Raw genomic sequence first — 12,171 nt, 5'->3', positions numbered from 1 at the left:
AAAAATACTACTACCATTTTAATATCAAAAACAAAAAGGTGACTAAAAATTGTTAAAATATATCATGAAAAAATTATACAATTAATATTTTTAATATATACTCAAATTGTTCTTCTACAAAATTACAAATAAAAAGACACTTGAAATACTAATAAATGTTTATTATTTTAGAAGTCTTTTAAAATTATTTTCACGAGATATTTTGTTTTTTCTAATACTTATAATAAAATATTTAATATACATATTAGATAAATAAATTTTATTAAAGAATATTATTTTAAAACAAATTAATCTTTTTTACAAAAAATTAATATGACATGTGAATACATCAAAACTATACAGGATGTCATGTGAAGATTCTCTCGAAGACCAATAAGAGCATGAAGTCATTTTTTATTACAAAAATAGAAAAGTATAACCTAACACATTTATTTAACTACTCAACACAGATCACAGTTAAGGCACCACCACAACCTACTACAACCAGTCAACCAGCAGTCAACCCCTTGCTTACCATTTGTTCCTTCAGATCTGATCGCTTCTCTTCAGAAACATGGCTGCAGAAGCTGTTTTGTCTTCCGTTCTTAGTGTTGTTTTTGACAGGATGTCCTCCCCTGAAGTTGTTAACTGGATCAAAGGCAAGAAGCTTACTCACAAGCTCATTGAAAGGTTGAAGACTAATCTTTGTGCTGTTCGAGCCTTTCTCATAGATGCTGAGCAGAAGCAGATCAAGGAGAGAGCTGTCAAGGACTGGCTTGATAGTCTCAAAGATGCCATGTATGTTGCTGATGACTTGCTCGATGAAGTCGTCACCAAAGCTGCCACTCAGAAGGATCCAGGTACCTTCCTCTCTCGTTTCTCTGGTATTCTCAATTTGCAAGATCGGGATGTAGCAAACAAGATGGAGGAAGTCATTGATAGGATAGAGTCTCTTGTGAATCAAAAAGACACTCTTGGTCTCAGAGAGATTCCTAAGGAGAAGATGTCATGGAGGATCACTACATCTCTAGTTGAAACATCTGATATATGTGGCAGGGGAGAAGACAAGGAGGCCATAGTAAATTTTTTGTTGGATGATGATAGTGATGATGCTACTGGTGGTTATAGTGATGTATCTGTGATTCCCATTGTTGGCACGGGTGGAATAGGAAAGACTACTTTGGCTCAATTGGTTTACCAGGATGACAAAGTGAAGGAGCATTTTGATTTTCAAGCTTGGATTTGTGTGTCAGAAGAGTTTGATGTTTTCAAGGTTACCAAGACTATAATCGAGGCAATAACTTCAAGTTTTTGCAGCTTGACAGATTTGAATTTGCTTCAGCATGATTTAAAAGAAAAATTGTCAAGGAAAAAGTTCTTCGTTGTCTTGGACGATGTATGGAGTGAAAGTTACGAAGATTGGAATAAACTTCTAAAACCTTTTCGAAAAGGGGTTAAGGGAAGTAAAATTCTCATAACAACTAGAAGTAAAAGAGTGGCTTCTGTGGTGCAAACTGTTTCACCTTATGAACTGAGCTTATTGTCTGAGGAAGATTGTTGGTTAGTGTTTTCAAAACATGCACGTCTCTCAATTGCTTCTATGGAGAATTCAACCTTAAAAAAAGTTGGCAGAGATCTCGTAAAGAAGTGTGATGGATTGCCCTTGGCAGCTCAATCCCTTGGAGGCTTATTGCGTGGAAATTCTGATAGCAAGTATTGGAATCATTTATTGAAGAGTGAGATCTGGGAACACTTCGATGATAAGATAAAGGTTGTTCCTGCGTTAAGAATCAGTTATTACTATCTTCCTTCGTATTTAAAGGAGTGCTTTGTTTATTGTTCTTTGTATCCCAAAGACTATGAATTTAGCAAAGATGAATTGATATTGCTGTGGATGGCAGAAAATTTTTTGCCACCAGCAGGAAAAAGGACTCCAGAAGAAGTTGGTGATGAGTATTTTGATGAATTGACTGCGAGATCATTTTTCCAACCTCATAAGATTTATGAAAACAAGTTTGTGATGCATGATCTGGTGCATGATTTGGCAATGAAATTTGCTGGAGAATTCTATTTCAGAGCTGAAGAGCTTGAGAATGCAGTTGAGCTTGGTATTAAAACTCGTCGTTTGTCACATAATGCCAAAGGCAATTACCCAATCTCAAAACTTTTGGGAGTTTGTGACCGAGTTAGACATACAAGGACATTTCTTGAAATCAATTTGGATCGGGGGATTCCATTTAAGATGGAAAATGCACCGTGCATCTTGTTGTCAAAGTTGAAGTACCTGAGGGCTTTGTCGTTCAATTGCTATCCTCTTGAGTCATTGCCTGATTCAATAGGCGAGTTGATTCATTTGCGTTACTTGGATTTGTCTCTCACCGACATCATGACATTGCCCGATACACTTTGCAACTTGTACAATTTACAGACATTGAAGCTGGTTCTATGTAAGAAACTAAAAGCCCTTCCTGTTGGCATGAAAGATCTTACAAATTTGCGTTACCTTGATATTAGCGGGACTGGTTTGGATGAGATGCCAGAAGGCATGAGCAAATTGACAAGTTTGCAGGTTTTAAGCAACTATGTTGTTGGGAAGCGTGAAGGGAACAAGATTAATGAATTGGGAGCACTTGCAAATCTACACCATACAATTTTGATTGACAAATTAGAGAATGTGGTCAATAGCAGGGAAGCATTGGAGGCAAGAATGTTTGAGAAGGATGGCATTGAATGTTTGTTGTTGGAGTGGTCGCCAGATGAATATGAGAATACAGTTGATTCCCAAATTGAAAGAGATATACTTGAAGAGTTACGACCTCATAGTAATTTGAAACAACTACATATTTGGGGTTACAGGGGTACAACATTTCCAGATTGGTTGGGACGTTCTTCCTATCGCAACATCACCAAAGTAACTCTGAAAGGTTGCGGGAATTGTTTTATGCTTCCTTCACTTGGACAGTTGCCCTCTTTGAAGCACCTGGAAATTGCAAAGTTTGAAAGGCTTGCTATTGTGGGAGATGAGTTTTACCGAAATGACGAATCTTGTCTGGAGACTCCATTTCCAATGCTTGAAACTCTTAGATTTTACTCAATGCCTTGCTGGGAGGAATGGCGTTCGTTGGAGTTCAATGCATTTCCTCGACTTAGGGAGCTTCTCATATGGGGTTGTCCCATGTTGAGAGGAGATTTGCCAAATCAACTACCATCTTTGGAAGATCTTAATATTCAAAATTGCGAGCAGCTCAGCAGTTGTGTTCCAAGAGCTCCCGCGATTACCTCTTTAAGCATAGAAGGAAGCAATGAAATGAGAATTGGGGAGCTACCTCCTTTGCTGGATAAGCTATCAATTAATGGAAAGCATCAAGTGGAGTCGGTGATGGAGGCCAGTACGCAAACCCAACTCACTTGCCTCACATCTTTATCCATCTCAGGTTGTTCATCCCACGTATTGTTTCCAGTGAGTAGTATTCCAGCATCACTACAACAGCTGAGGATATTGGATTGCAAAAAATTAGAATTCCAAATGGAAGGCCAACACCACTCATTGCATCAACTAAGGATACATAACAGCTGTGATTCGGTTACATCCTTCTCGTTGGATTCCTTTCCAAATCTCGTGCATGTTTCTATCGGGGAGTGTGAAAAGATGGAGTCTGTCGTGGTGTCACGCTCTCTTTCATGTCTCCGTTCTTTAAAGATAGAGAACTGTGGGAGTTTGAAATCCGTGCAGACGCTATGGATGGCATCACCTCAGCTAGAAGATCTCACATTACTTGGTTGCCCAGAGATAGATTTGTCTGCTACAGGGGATCCACACCGTAGCATGAGATCTCTTATTATCAGCTACTGCGAGAGACAACTCAGCTGTGTAGCATCGCAATTTCATGGGCTTACTCATCTTTGTATTCAAGGTGAATGTGAGAGTGTGAAGTGTCTCCCAAAGGAAGGTTGGTTGCCTGCCACCCTGGAGTCTCTCTCCCTGAGCAGCATCAAAAGTGTGGAGATGTTGGAATGCAAGGGACTTGCCCACCTCACCTCCCTCCAACAATTATCTATTGTTTTTTGTTCCAATATGGAGAACATTGACGGAGAAAAGCTGCCTGCCTCTCTGTTACGACTCATCATCTATGAAAGCCCTTTGCTGGGGAAACGGTGTGAGATGAAGGACCCGCAGGTTTGGCCCAAAATTTCCCACATCCCCGCCATTGATGTTGGTGGAAGATGGATTTGGTAATCCAACAACTTCAACAGGTAATTGTTTCTATCTCACACAACATTATTCTTCATTCTCTTTTTACAATATTGTTATTCTTCATTGTTATTAATGTCTTGTATCATTCATACAGCTTTTCCAACAAGAGATAACTTGTGCAGTTACGATTTTGCTTTTGATGCATCCATAATATTCAATCATTGTAATACTCACAGGAATTCTCAGAAACAAGACAATCATAATAACTGCAACAGAGGAAGGTTCTTGAGGACATAAGTGGTTACGAAACCTCATGACTAAAGTGGTATGGATGACTGAACTAACCATTTTTCTTTTCTTTTAAAAAAAAATAAAATCATTTCATGAAAATTTGTATATTACCTGAGAAGGAATATCTACTTTATAATGTTGGAATAACTTTGCTTACTCATATGAAAATTTGTATGTGGTGGTTGAAACTTTCTTGCAGAAAGCAACTGAGCAACCAGGGACAATCTTGGACACAATCCAACAGATTCAAGAGTGGTATGACACACTGATTGATATAGAGGGGAGCCCCGATGAACTTCATCAACTGTCTTGGACATGGCTGTTTTGGTCCAATCACAAGGTAAGCAACTCAATGACATAGAGAGCCACGTGACAAGAGCGAATTCGTATGTCTGCAGTGGGTCCAGCCGTTCCAGTTTGCAAGGAAGCACCAGAAGAATACCGGAAGTCCACCTTCATTGCCATCATAATATTGATCATTTTCATATTGATTATTGTCCAGTCACCAAAAAAAAGATTCATTATTGTCCTTCTTATTTAGTTTTGCTTTAGTTAATGGGATATTGATTGGTGGTCATGAACAAATTGGACTAATTCAAAACCTTATCAAGAGAAATCAAGTCAACATATTTTGTCACTCTGTCACATAACCATTGCATTTTAAAATAATACCTTGTCTGTTTTTCTGAACCTACCCTTTTCAAGATTGAGACTTTCATGTGCATGGTCTGGAAGGTTATACTTGTAGTGAAATAAGAGTGGCAAAAATTCACAAATGAAACAGTACAACACCAATGAAATGAGATTATATCAATTCATGTGCATGGTCTGGAAGGTTATACTTATTATTGGGGTTTAATTCATCAATAGCCACTCTAATCTCTTTTGAATGCATATATTTTGTTTTTTGGGATTTTAAAAATTTTCTTTACATGTATCACATGCTATAAATATTGTTGAATTACCCTTCTTGGAGTTTATATATTGCAGGAATGAGATTAGTTGTTTTGCACCCTTAAACGGTTAAACCTATGGTCTAAGATTTTTATTTTCTCTATTTTCTTGTACATTGTTGATTAAGAATTGCATGTTTTGTTAGAAAAATAACAAAAAATAGTCAATAATGCAGCAACAACTATGTTTATCCCACTTTTTGATAAGTGAACAGTTGAATAGTAACACTAAAATCTTTGAGGATCAAGAAAAGCTGAAAGTTTCCACCTAAAACCATCAAAGAAGAGAAGCAATTAAAAATAGGAATATATTACCAATGCATCAACCAACTGTTTAAACGTATTATTTACTCACTGTAAACACTATTTGCATCTTTTTTTTTATATATTATAATAGATAGATAGATATTTCAAAATATAACATGTATGTGGAAATTGATTTTTTTTTTTGCATGATGTTCAAAATCACTAAGCTTCGGTTTTATGTTGCAAAAATTCCATAAATATTATATCATATAGAAAACTATTTTTGATATTTTTATTTAATTTGGAATATTGATTAAAACTAATAACCTATAAATTAGAATATTGCATTAGCTATTAGTCACATAAATTTAGGATAGGATCGGATGGAGAGTATTTTCACAGAGAAAGCTCCAGTATTTGAGCAATTACATTGTCAAAAATTCTATTAGCCGAAAGAAAGTGCAGTTTTTTAAATGATGCAATGTAATTCCGAATTATGAGTTCTGTCTAACTGTATTTTTATTGATAAAGGGCCAAAAAGTATTTCCTTATAAAATTACTTAATTAGCTAGTGTGGATGAATAAGTTCTAAAGTATACAGAGTGATTCATTAGATATTTTACTTTATTATTCTTTCCAAATTCTAAAGAAAACGAAAAAAAGATTGTAAGAATAGCTCAATTGAATATATTGAGGGTACAAAAAACAAAAGGAAGAACAACAGTCAGAGTTGGTTACTAATGTTGTGTTATATACCAAGAATACAATTGAGAACAAATGGTGCCTAATGTAATGCATTTCCTTCAAGCTACATTTACAACAGAGAGCAAACATCATGGAGCATGATCATTGTTTGTGATTCTTATTCTTGAGGTTTCCTTGCTGAATATTTGGTGATGTATTCTCAAGAGTAGTACTCAGATGATGAGCAAAGGTGCGGCGATGAGTCTTTTCCTGGAAATTCTTATAAGGTCTCTGACTCTGAGGGAGGAGTAGCCTTTCTTGATTCACATTGTATCTGTGGATCCTGAAAGTATAATTTACAATTAGAAAAATTAAGGGCGTGTTTGGTTTGCGTTTTTATTTTCTATTTTCATTTTCAGTTTCTCTTTTCAGTATCTTGTGAAAAAGAAAGAGAAAATAGGACAGAAAACAGAATTTTATTGTTCCAAGAAACCAAATCAAATTTTATAAGGACTCAATTATCCGGAACCGCATGGAGATTAAGAACAATATTGTTAACCAAACAAAGCTTGAAGAGAAAATGGGAAAGAAGATTATATTATTATTGCAAACAGTTTAAGATATCTTCTGTGTCTCCTTGTTTGATTCTTTTCTTTCCTTGTAAAAATCAGGTAGTGGCCTTGCTTTGAAGCAAAAGCTTTGGCGAAGTTTTCTGATCGCTGTCTCTGCTTTTTCCTGCAAAATGAGGGAATTGAATGATTTGGTGGCTAAACTGAACTGAGGAACTAGATATTGTTCATAGTAACAGACACTTGGTATTAAATTTTACTTGTCAACCAACCTTGAGTTTTGTATGAAGTTGCACTTTTTGTGCCTCATTGGCATTGAACTTTTCTTCAAGTTTCTGAAAGTGATTTAGATCAATAGAGAAAAGGAATGGCAAGTAATTTAGTAACTCAGTTAATTAATTCTCATTTTTATTTGTAGTAAGGTTAATTAAAGCTCATAAACAAAAGCCATAAAACTTCTTTAAGCCAGAGATAGGTTATGTAAATTTGTGGTCCTTGAAACAACTAATTGACAAACTCTACATTATGTCTGGCATGGATAACATTTGAACATAGAAACAATCCAAATCCATATAGCACAATGAAAAATCTTATAACACCTTCAATCAGAGTGGAAATGACTTACTCTGTTGAGAGCAAGCGCCATTTAGAGCTGGCTGTATTTTTGCCTGTGCTTGATAAATCAAGAGAAGTTTTGTTCCGATGGTTTAACAAAACTCAAATGCACCGAATCAGGATATAAAAAACAGTTTTACATCATAATTAACAACTTACTAGAATTAGGTACCTTTTCTTTTCTGTTAATGGGGTCAATGCAGAATGCATCTGCATTTCCTTCTTATAAGCCTGCATTTAAAAAACAACACTTTAACATCATAGAAATATAGATTGTGAAAGACATGTCAAAGAATCAGCAGTCCAGCACTAGCTCTTGCACTTTCAAAAGTAAATTCACTTTGGGAAAAAATAATGTGATCAAGAATAAAATTAAAAGAATAATTGAATAACTATTTACCGTAAAAATTTGATATTATTGAAAAATAAAATTAAAAATAAAGTTTAACTAAATTAAACATTAAAAAATTTCGATACATTAGAGACAAAATGTACCATTCATACTTTATTGTATATGTTTTTTTTTTCTTTTTCACAAGTTTATGTACTAGTCATTCTACAAACATTTCATGATGAATAAAAATCTTTAAGAGTAAAATTATAAAAAATAAATTTATTTAGAATTAAAGTAATGTGATTAAATATAATTTACTTAGATGTGATTAAAAAATAATTGAATAACTATATACCGTAAAAAATTAATATTATTGAAGGATAAAATTAAAATTGATTTCTATGTATTATTTTTGTCCCAAGGTTTTAATCTAATATTTTAAAATCGTCTCAATTTTGTCCCGCCGTCAATTCTGATAACAAATTCTTAGTGGCATGACAATATTGAACCAATTTTAAAACATTAAAGACTTAAATAGGATCATTTAAACTAGAACAACTTTAAGACTTATCCTAAATATTGGAGACAAAAACGATACTTTATTTTTTTTAAAAAATATTAATTCATATCAATGATTACTTTGGAGCTTAACTCTTGCTCAGATTTCGATCTGGAATTCCTTCCAAGATTCTGAAAGATGAGCGTGGTATGCTCCTTGATCCATTGTCTCTTGCCTCTTCTTCTGGTATTTCAGGTCTCTAATTTTTCCTAAATCTTTTTATCTATTGTTATTTGAAAGTAATATATGTATAAAAATTAATTACTAAATTAGTCGATATATATTTTTGTATATTTATATTTTTATATAGATTGATTTATATATTTTTTCAACTAGATAATCAAATACAAAAACAATTAAACCTATCATATTAGAATAATTAAACATACACTTAAAATAGGATCATAATTTCTCGAGTAATATTAGGTAATTATCTTTTTTTAGTTTATATCAATTAGTTGTTTTTAATTATTTTTATTATTTTAAAATTTAAATTATAATTTTTTAACTCTAAATTCTAAATTATAAACTTAAATATTAACATTTACTGATATTAACTAATAACTAAAAATTATTTTTTCGTACTTTCTCTAATGTTTTAGGTGGAGCTATCACCTGTGCTTCAATTCATGGAGGAGAAATCCGACCAGGCAAGTTAAGAGGAAATCATAGACACCATGATTGTAACGAGACACTTGTTATTTGGGGTGCTATGACAAGATATAGGGTAAGTTTTTACATTAATTTTTAGAGTACTATATATATTTGTTCTGCCATATATCTATTACTCCTCATTTCTTATCCATGATAATAGTTACATATTATACATCATCTAGTTTGTTAACTATGTATAAATTCAATTGCATCTATACAAATGAAATGTTTTAAAAATATTATATTAATTGAATTGTATTTTACATTTTATATACCGTGTAATCCTTTGAATTAAAAACATACGGGTCTTGTGGTTTCAAACTTTCAATAACCGAAGAAATGTTATATTATTTCATACCGTATGAAATATAAGTATATAACTAAAACATGAGATGGAGTTTACTAAAAATAGCAATACTAGTAAAAACTCATTATTTCTCCTACGATATAAACATTTCAGCTAACACTTCACAAATAATAATATATTTAAGCAATGTTTTAAAATTGAATTTAGCCGTCAGTCAAATCAATTTAACTTTTATGAGTTTATCATTTGGTGGTTAATAAAAGAGGAATATCCAAAAGAAAAAGTATAGATAACCAACAATATTTTTGAACAATGTGAATTAATAAAGTTAAAAGAATAAATTAATCTTAAATTTAATTAATAACATTAAATATCTTATATGAGATGATTAAATAAAATTTACGTATAAATAATTTTACTATAAATATGATAAAATAGGATGTAATGACTTCATTTGATCTATATAGTTAACTCCGAGTTTATTGTTGTTATTATTGTTGTTTTTTTTTTTATGGGATAACATTGTTGTTTCTTCTCTATGACTTGACTGACTTGTAAGTTGTAATGCTTTTTGGAGTTAGAGAATAGCAAAGTTCCTCATAAAGACCATTGGGTTCGATGACATTATTGTTGCTGCTAGCCCTAGGGGGACAGCCCACGCAATAAAAAACATAGATCAGATTCGGAGTACATTTTTCATAGGATGTCAAGACAATGTTATAAGTTATAATGTCTCGAGTACCGACTTTAATGTTTGGAAAGATCTTTAACTTTTTTATCTTATAATAAATTAAGTTATTCAATTAGATTTCTCTTGCTAATTCAACGACGTGAACCCTAATGTCTAATTGGTGTGATCGTTATAACTCGGTTATACATAATAATTTGGCTATAAATATTATAAGTCAATTATTAAACAATCAAATGTCAAAATATATCATAACATTCTAAAACACTATTATTTTTTATTTAAGTAAAATGTTCAAAAAATATAATCGTATATACCTCATTCCAAATATAAAAGAGAGGTAAAAAACTGTTTGAAGATATATTGAAATAAATAGAATTTATTATTCACTCACTAATTTGAGCATTGGAGTACCTTTTGTAGATGTCCACTCCTTTATTCTCCTGCTGTCAAAATATAACTCATCTTGACAGAAAACTCCCAATTATTCACCCGCGAACGAGTTATACAACAACCAACATTCACAAGAACAATTGGCGTCTATTGTGGGGTCTAAAAACAAAAATCCTTCTTTCTTTAAGTCCCGAAATTATCAGATCTGCTTATGGCTAACCAACTTTCTCCCACATCATCCGAGATCATTCGGATGGTATTAGAATTACAACAGGTTAATTAGTGCATGGCAGAAAAAAAACTAAAGAATGACAAATCAGATAATCGAGTTAACAAATACTCAGATTGCTAATAATGGTGATCACAATGAACAAATGGATGACGAGGAAGAAAATTCTGATCCAACGCATGTCTCTGAAACTCAACAACCGGAGGGAGATTAAGAAACCAATGAAGATGATGAATTGGACAAAACCGTTGGATCATTCACGGCAGATGTCATGAAGTTCAAACTGTCTAGGAACTTTGCGTTACCAATAACTCTAACTCCCTAGGCATGGGTGATCCGAAAAAACACGTCAAAAAATTAAGCTCCATGATGATAGTAAACGGTGCTTCCGATCCTACTTTATGTCGTTGTTTTTCTACTTTTTTAGACGATCCTGCACTTGAATGGTTTTCATCTTTGCCTGCAGATTCCATTTCATGCTTTCAGGAGCTTGCAAAGTTATTTGAAGATCAGTTCGCTGCATCTTTTATACATCTACACGACTCCGATTATCTGAACACTATCAAACAAGGACAACATAAAAGTCTAAAGAAGTATGTTACTCGCTTCACCAAAATAGCAATGAGCATCCCAAACCTCCACCCATAACTGCACCTACATACTATAAAGAGTGAATTTCGCCCAGAAAAATTCAAAAAAGTCATTATAGTGGACTAAAAGTTTCGAGAAAAAGCTAAGGGTCAAATGGAGATTTTAAACAGCCGACATAAGATATATAACATATTACTCATAACTATCAAGCATCTACAATTAAGATATATAAGATATAACTCATAATAATAAATTCCTATCCAAAAGTTTCCTATGCCTCCTTTCCTAAATAAAATAGAAGCTATATAACATATAACTCATAATTATCAAGCATCTATAATTAAGCTCAGTTTCATACCTAAAGATATTGGTCCACGGACGCCTGCAATACTTCGTCAGCAACAATCATAAAAGAAAACTTTTTATCCCACACCGAGGAGTCGTTCCCATCCTCGGCAAAACCATGCAGCCTTTCTTGCTTGCTCACGAAGCAGTAAACTCTTCTAAGGGATCTCCCTCTCCTTCTCAACTAGATCATCACATAAATTTATGACGTGAGCCTTCCTCTTTTTAAAAATAATACCTGGATATTACCCATCTACAAAACACATAAAAACATTCTAAAAAATATTCACTCATTTTATCTTCAAACACATTTCAATATTTCATATATTTTTATCGAAATAATTCACCACAGATATTCTATCTTCTTCCCATGAAAGCAGATAAAAAACAGAAAGTTAATTTTAATTTTAAAATTCAAATTTTAAATTAATTAAATATAATCCTTGTTTTAAATGGTTAGTAAACCAACCGTTGTTCACGTTGTTCACATCTCTCATTATTCATCTAAAGGAAAACTCCAAGCAAAGTAATTCAACAAT

The 12,171-nt window shown here is 33.1% G+C and overlaps 1 protein-coding gene across 2 annotated transcripts; it reads left to right on the top strand.

Moving 5' to 3' along the window:
• Positions 1–394: 394 nt before the first annotated feature.
• Positions 395–5,356, top strand: LOC107471888 (putative disease resistance RPP13-like protein 1). 2 transcript variants are annotated; one of them, XM_016091410.3, is made up of 3 exons: positions 395–4,233; positions 4,329–4,499; positions 4,665–5,356. In XM_016091410.3, the coding sequence occupies exon 1, from the start codon at positions 554–556 to the stop codon at positions 4,214–4,216; it is 3,663 nt and encodes a 1,220-aa protein (XP_015946896.2). In that variant the 5' UTR covers positions 395–553; the 3' UTR covers positions 4,217–4,233; positions 4,329–4,499; positions 4,665–5,356. The 2 variants fall into 2 exon arrangements, with proteins under 2 accessions (XP_015946896.2, XP_052111209.1); XM_052255249.1 differs by having other exon boundaries at positions 396–4,233; positions 4,411–4,499.
• The last annotated feature ends 6,815 nt before the right edge of the window (positions 5,357–12,171 follow it).

The sequence above is a fragment of the Arachis duranensis genome, chromosome 10 (genome assembly GCF_000817695.3).
Source record: "Arachis duranensis cultivar V14167 chromosome 10, aradu.V14167.gnm2.J7QH, whole genome shotgun sequence".
Classification (NCBI taxonomy): Eukaryota; Viridiplantae; Streptophyta; class Magnoliopsida; order Fabales; family Fabaceae; genus Arachis; species Arachis duranensis.
Note: the sequence above shows the minus strand (reverse complement) of the source record. Positions and strands in the feature narration are given on the sequence as shown.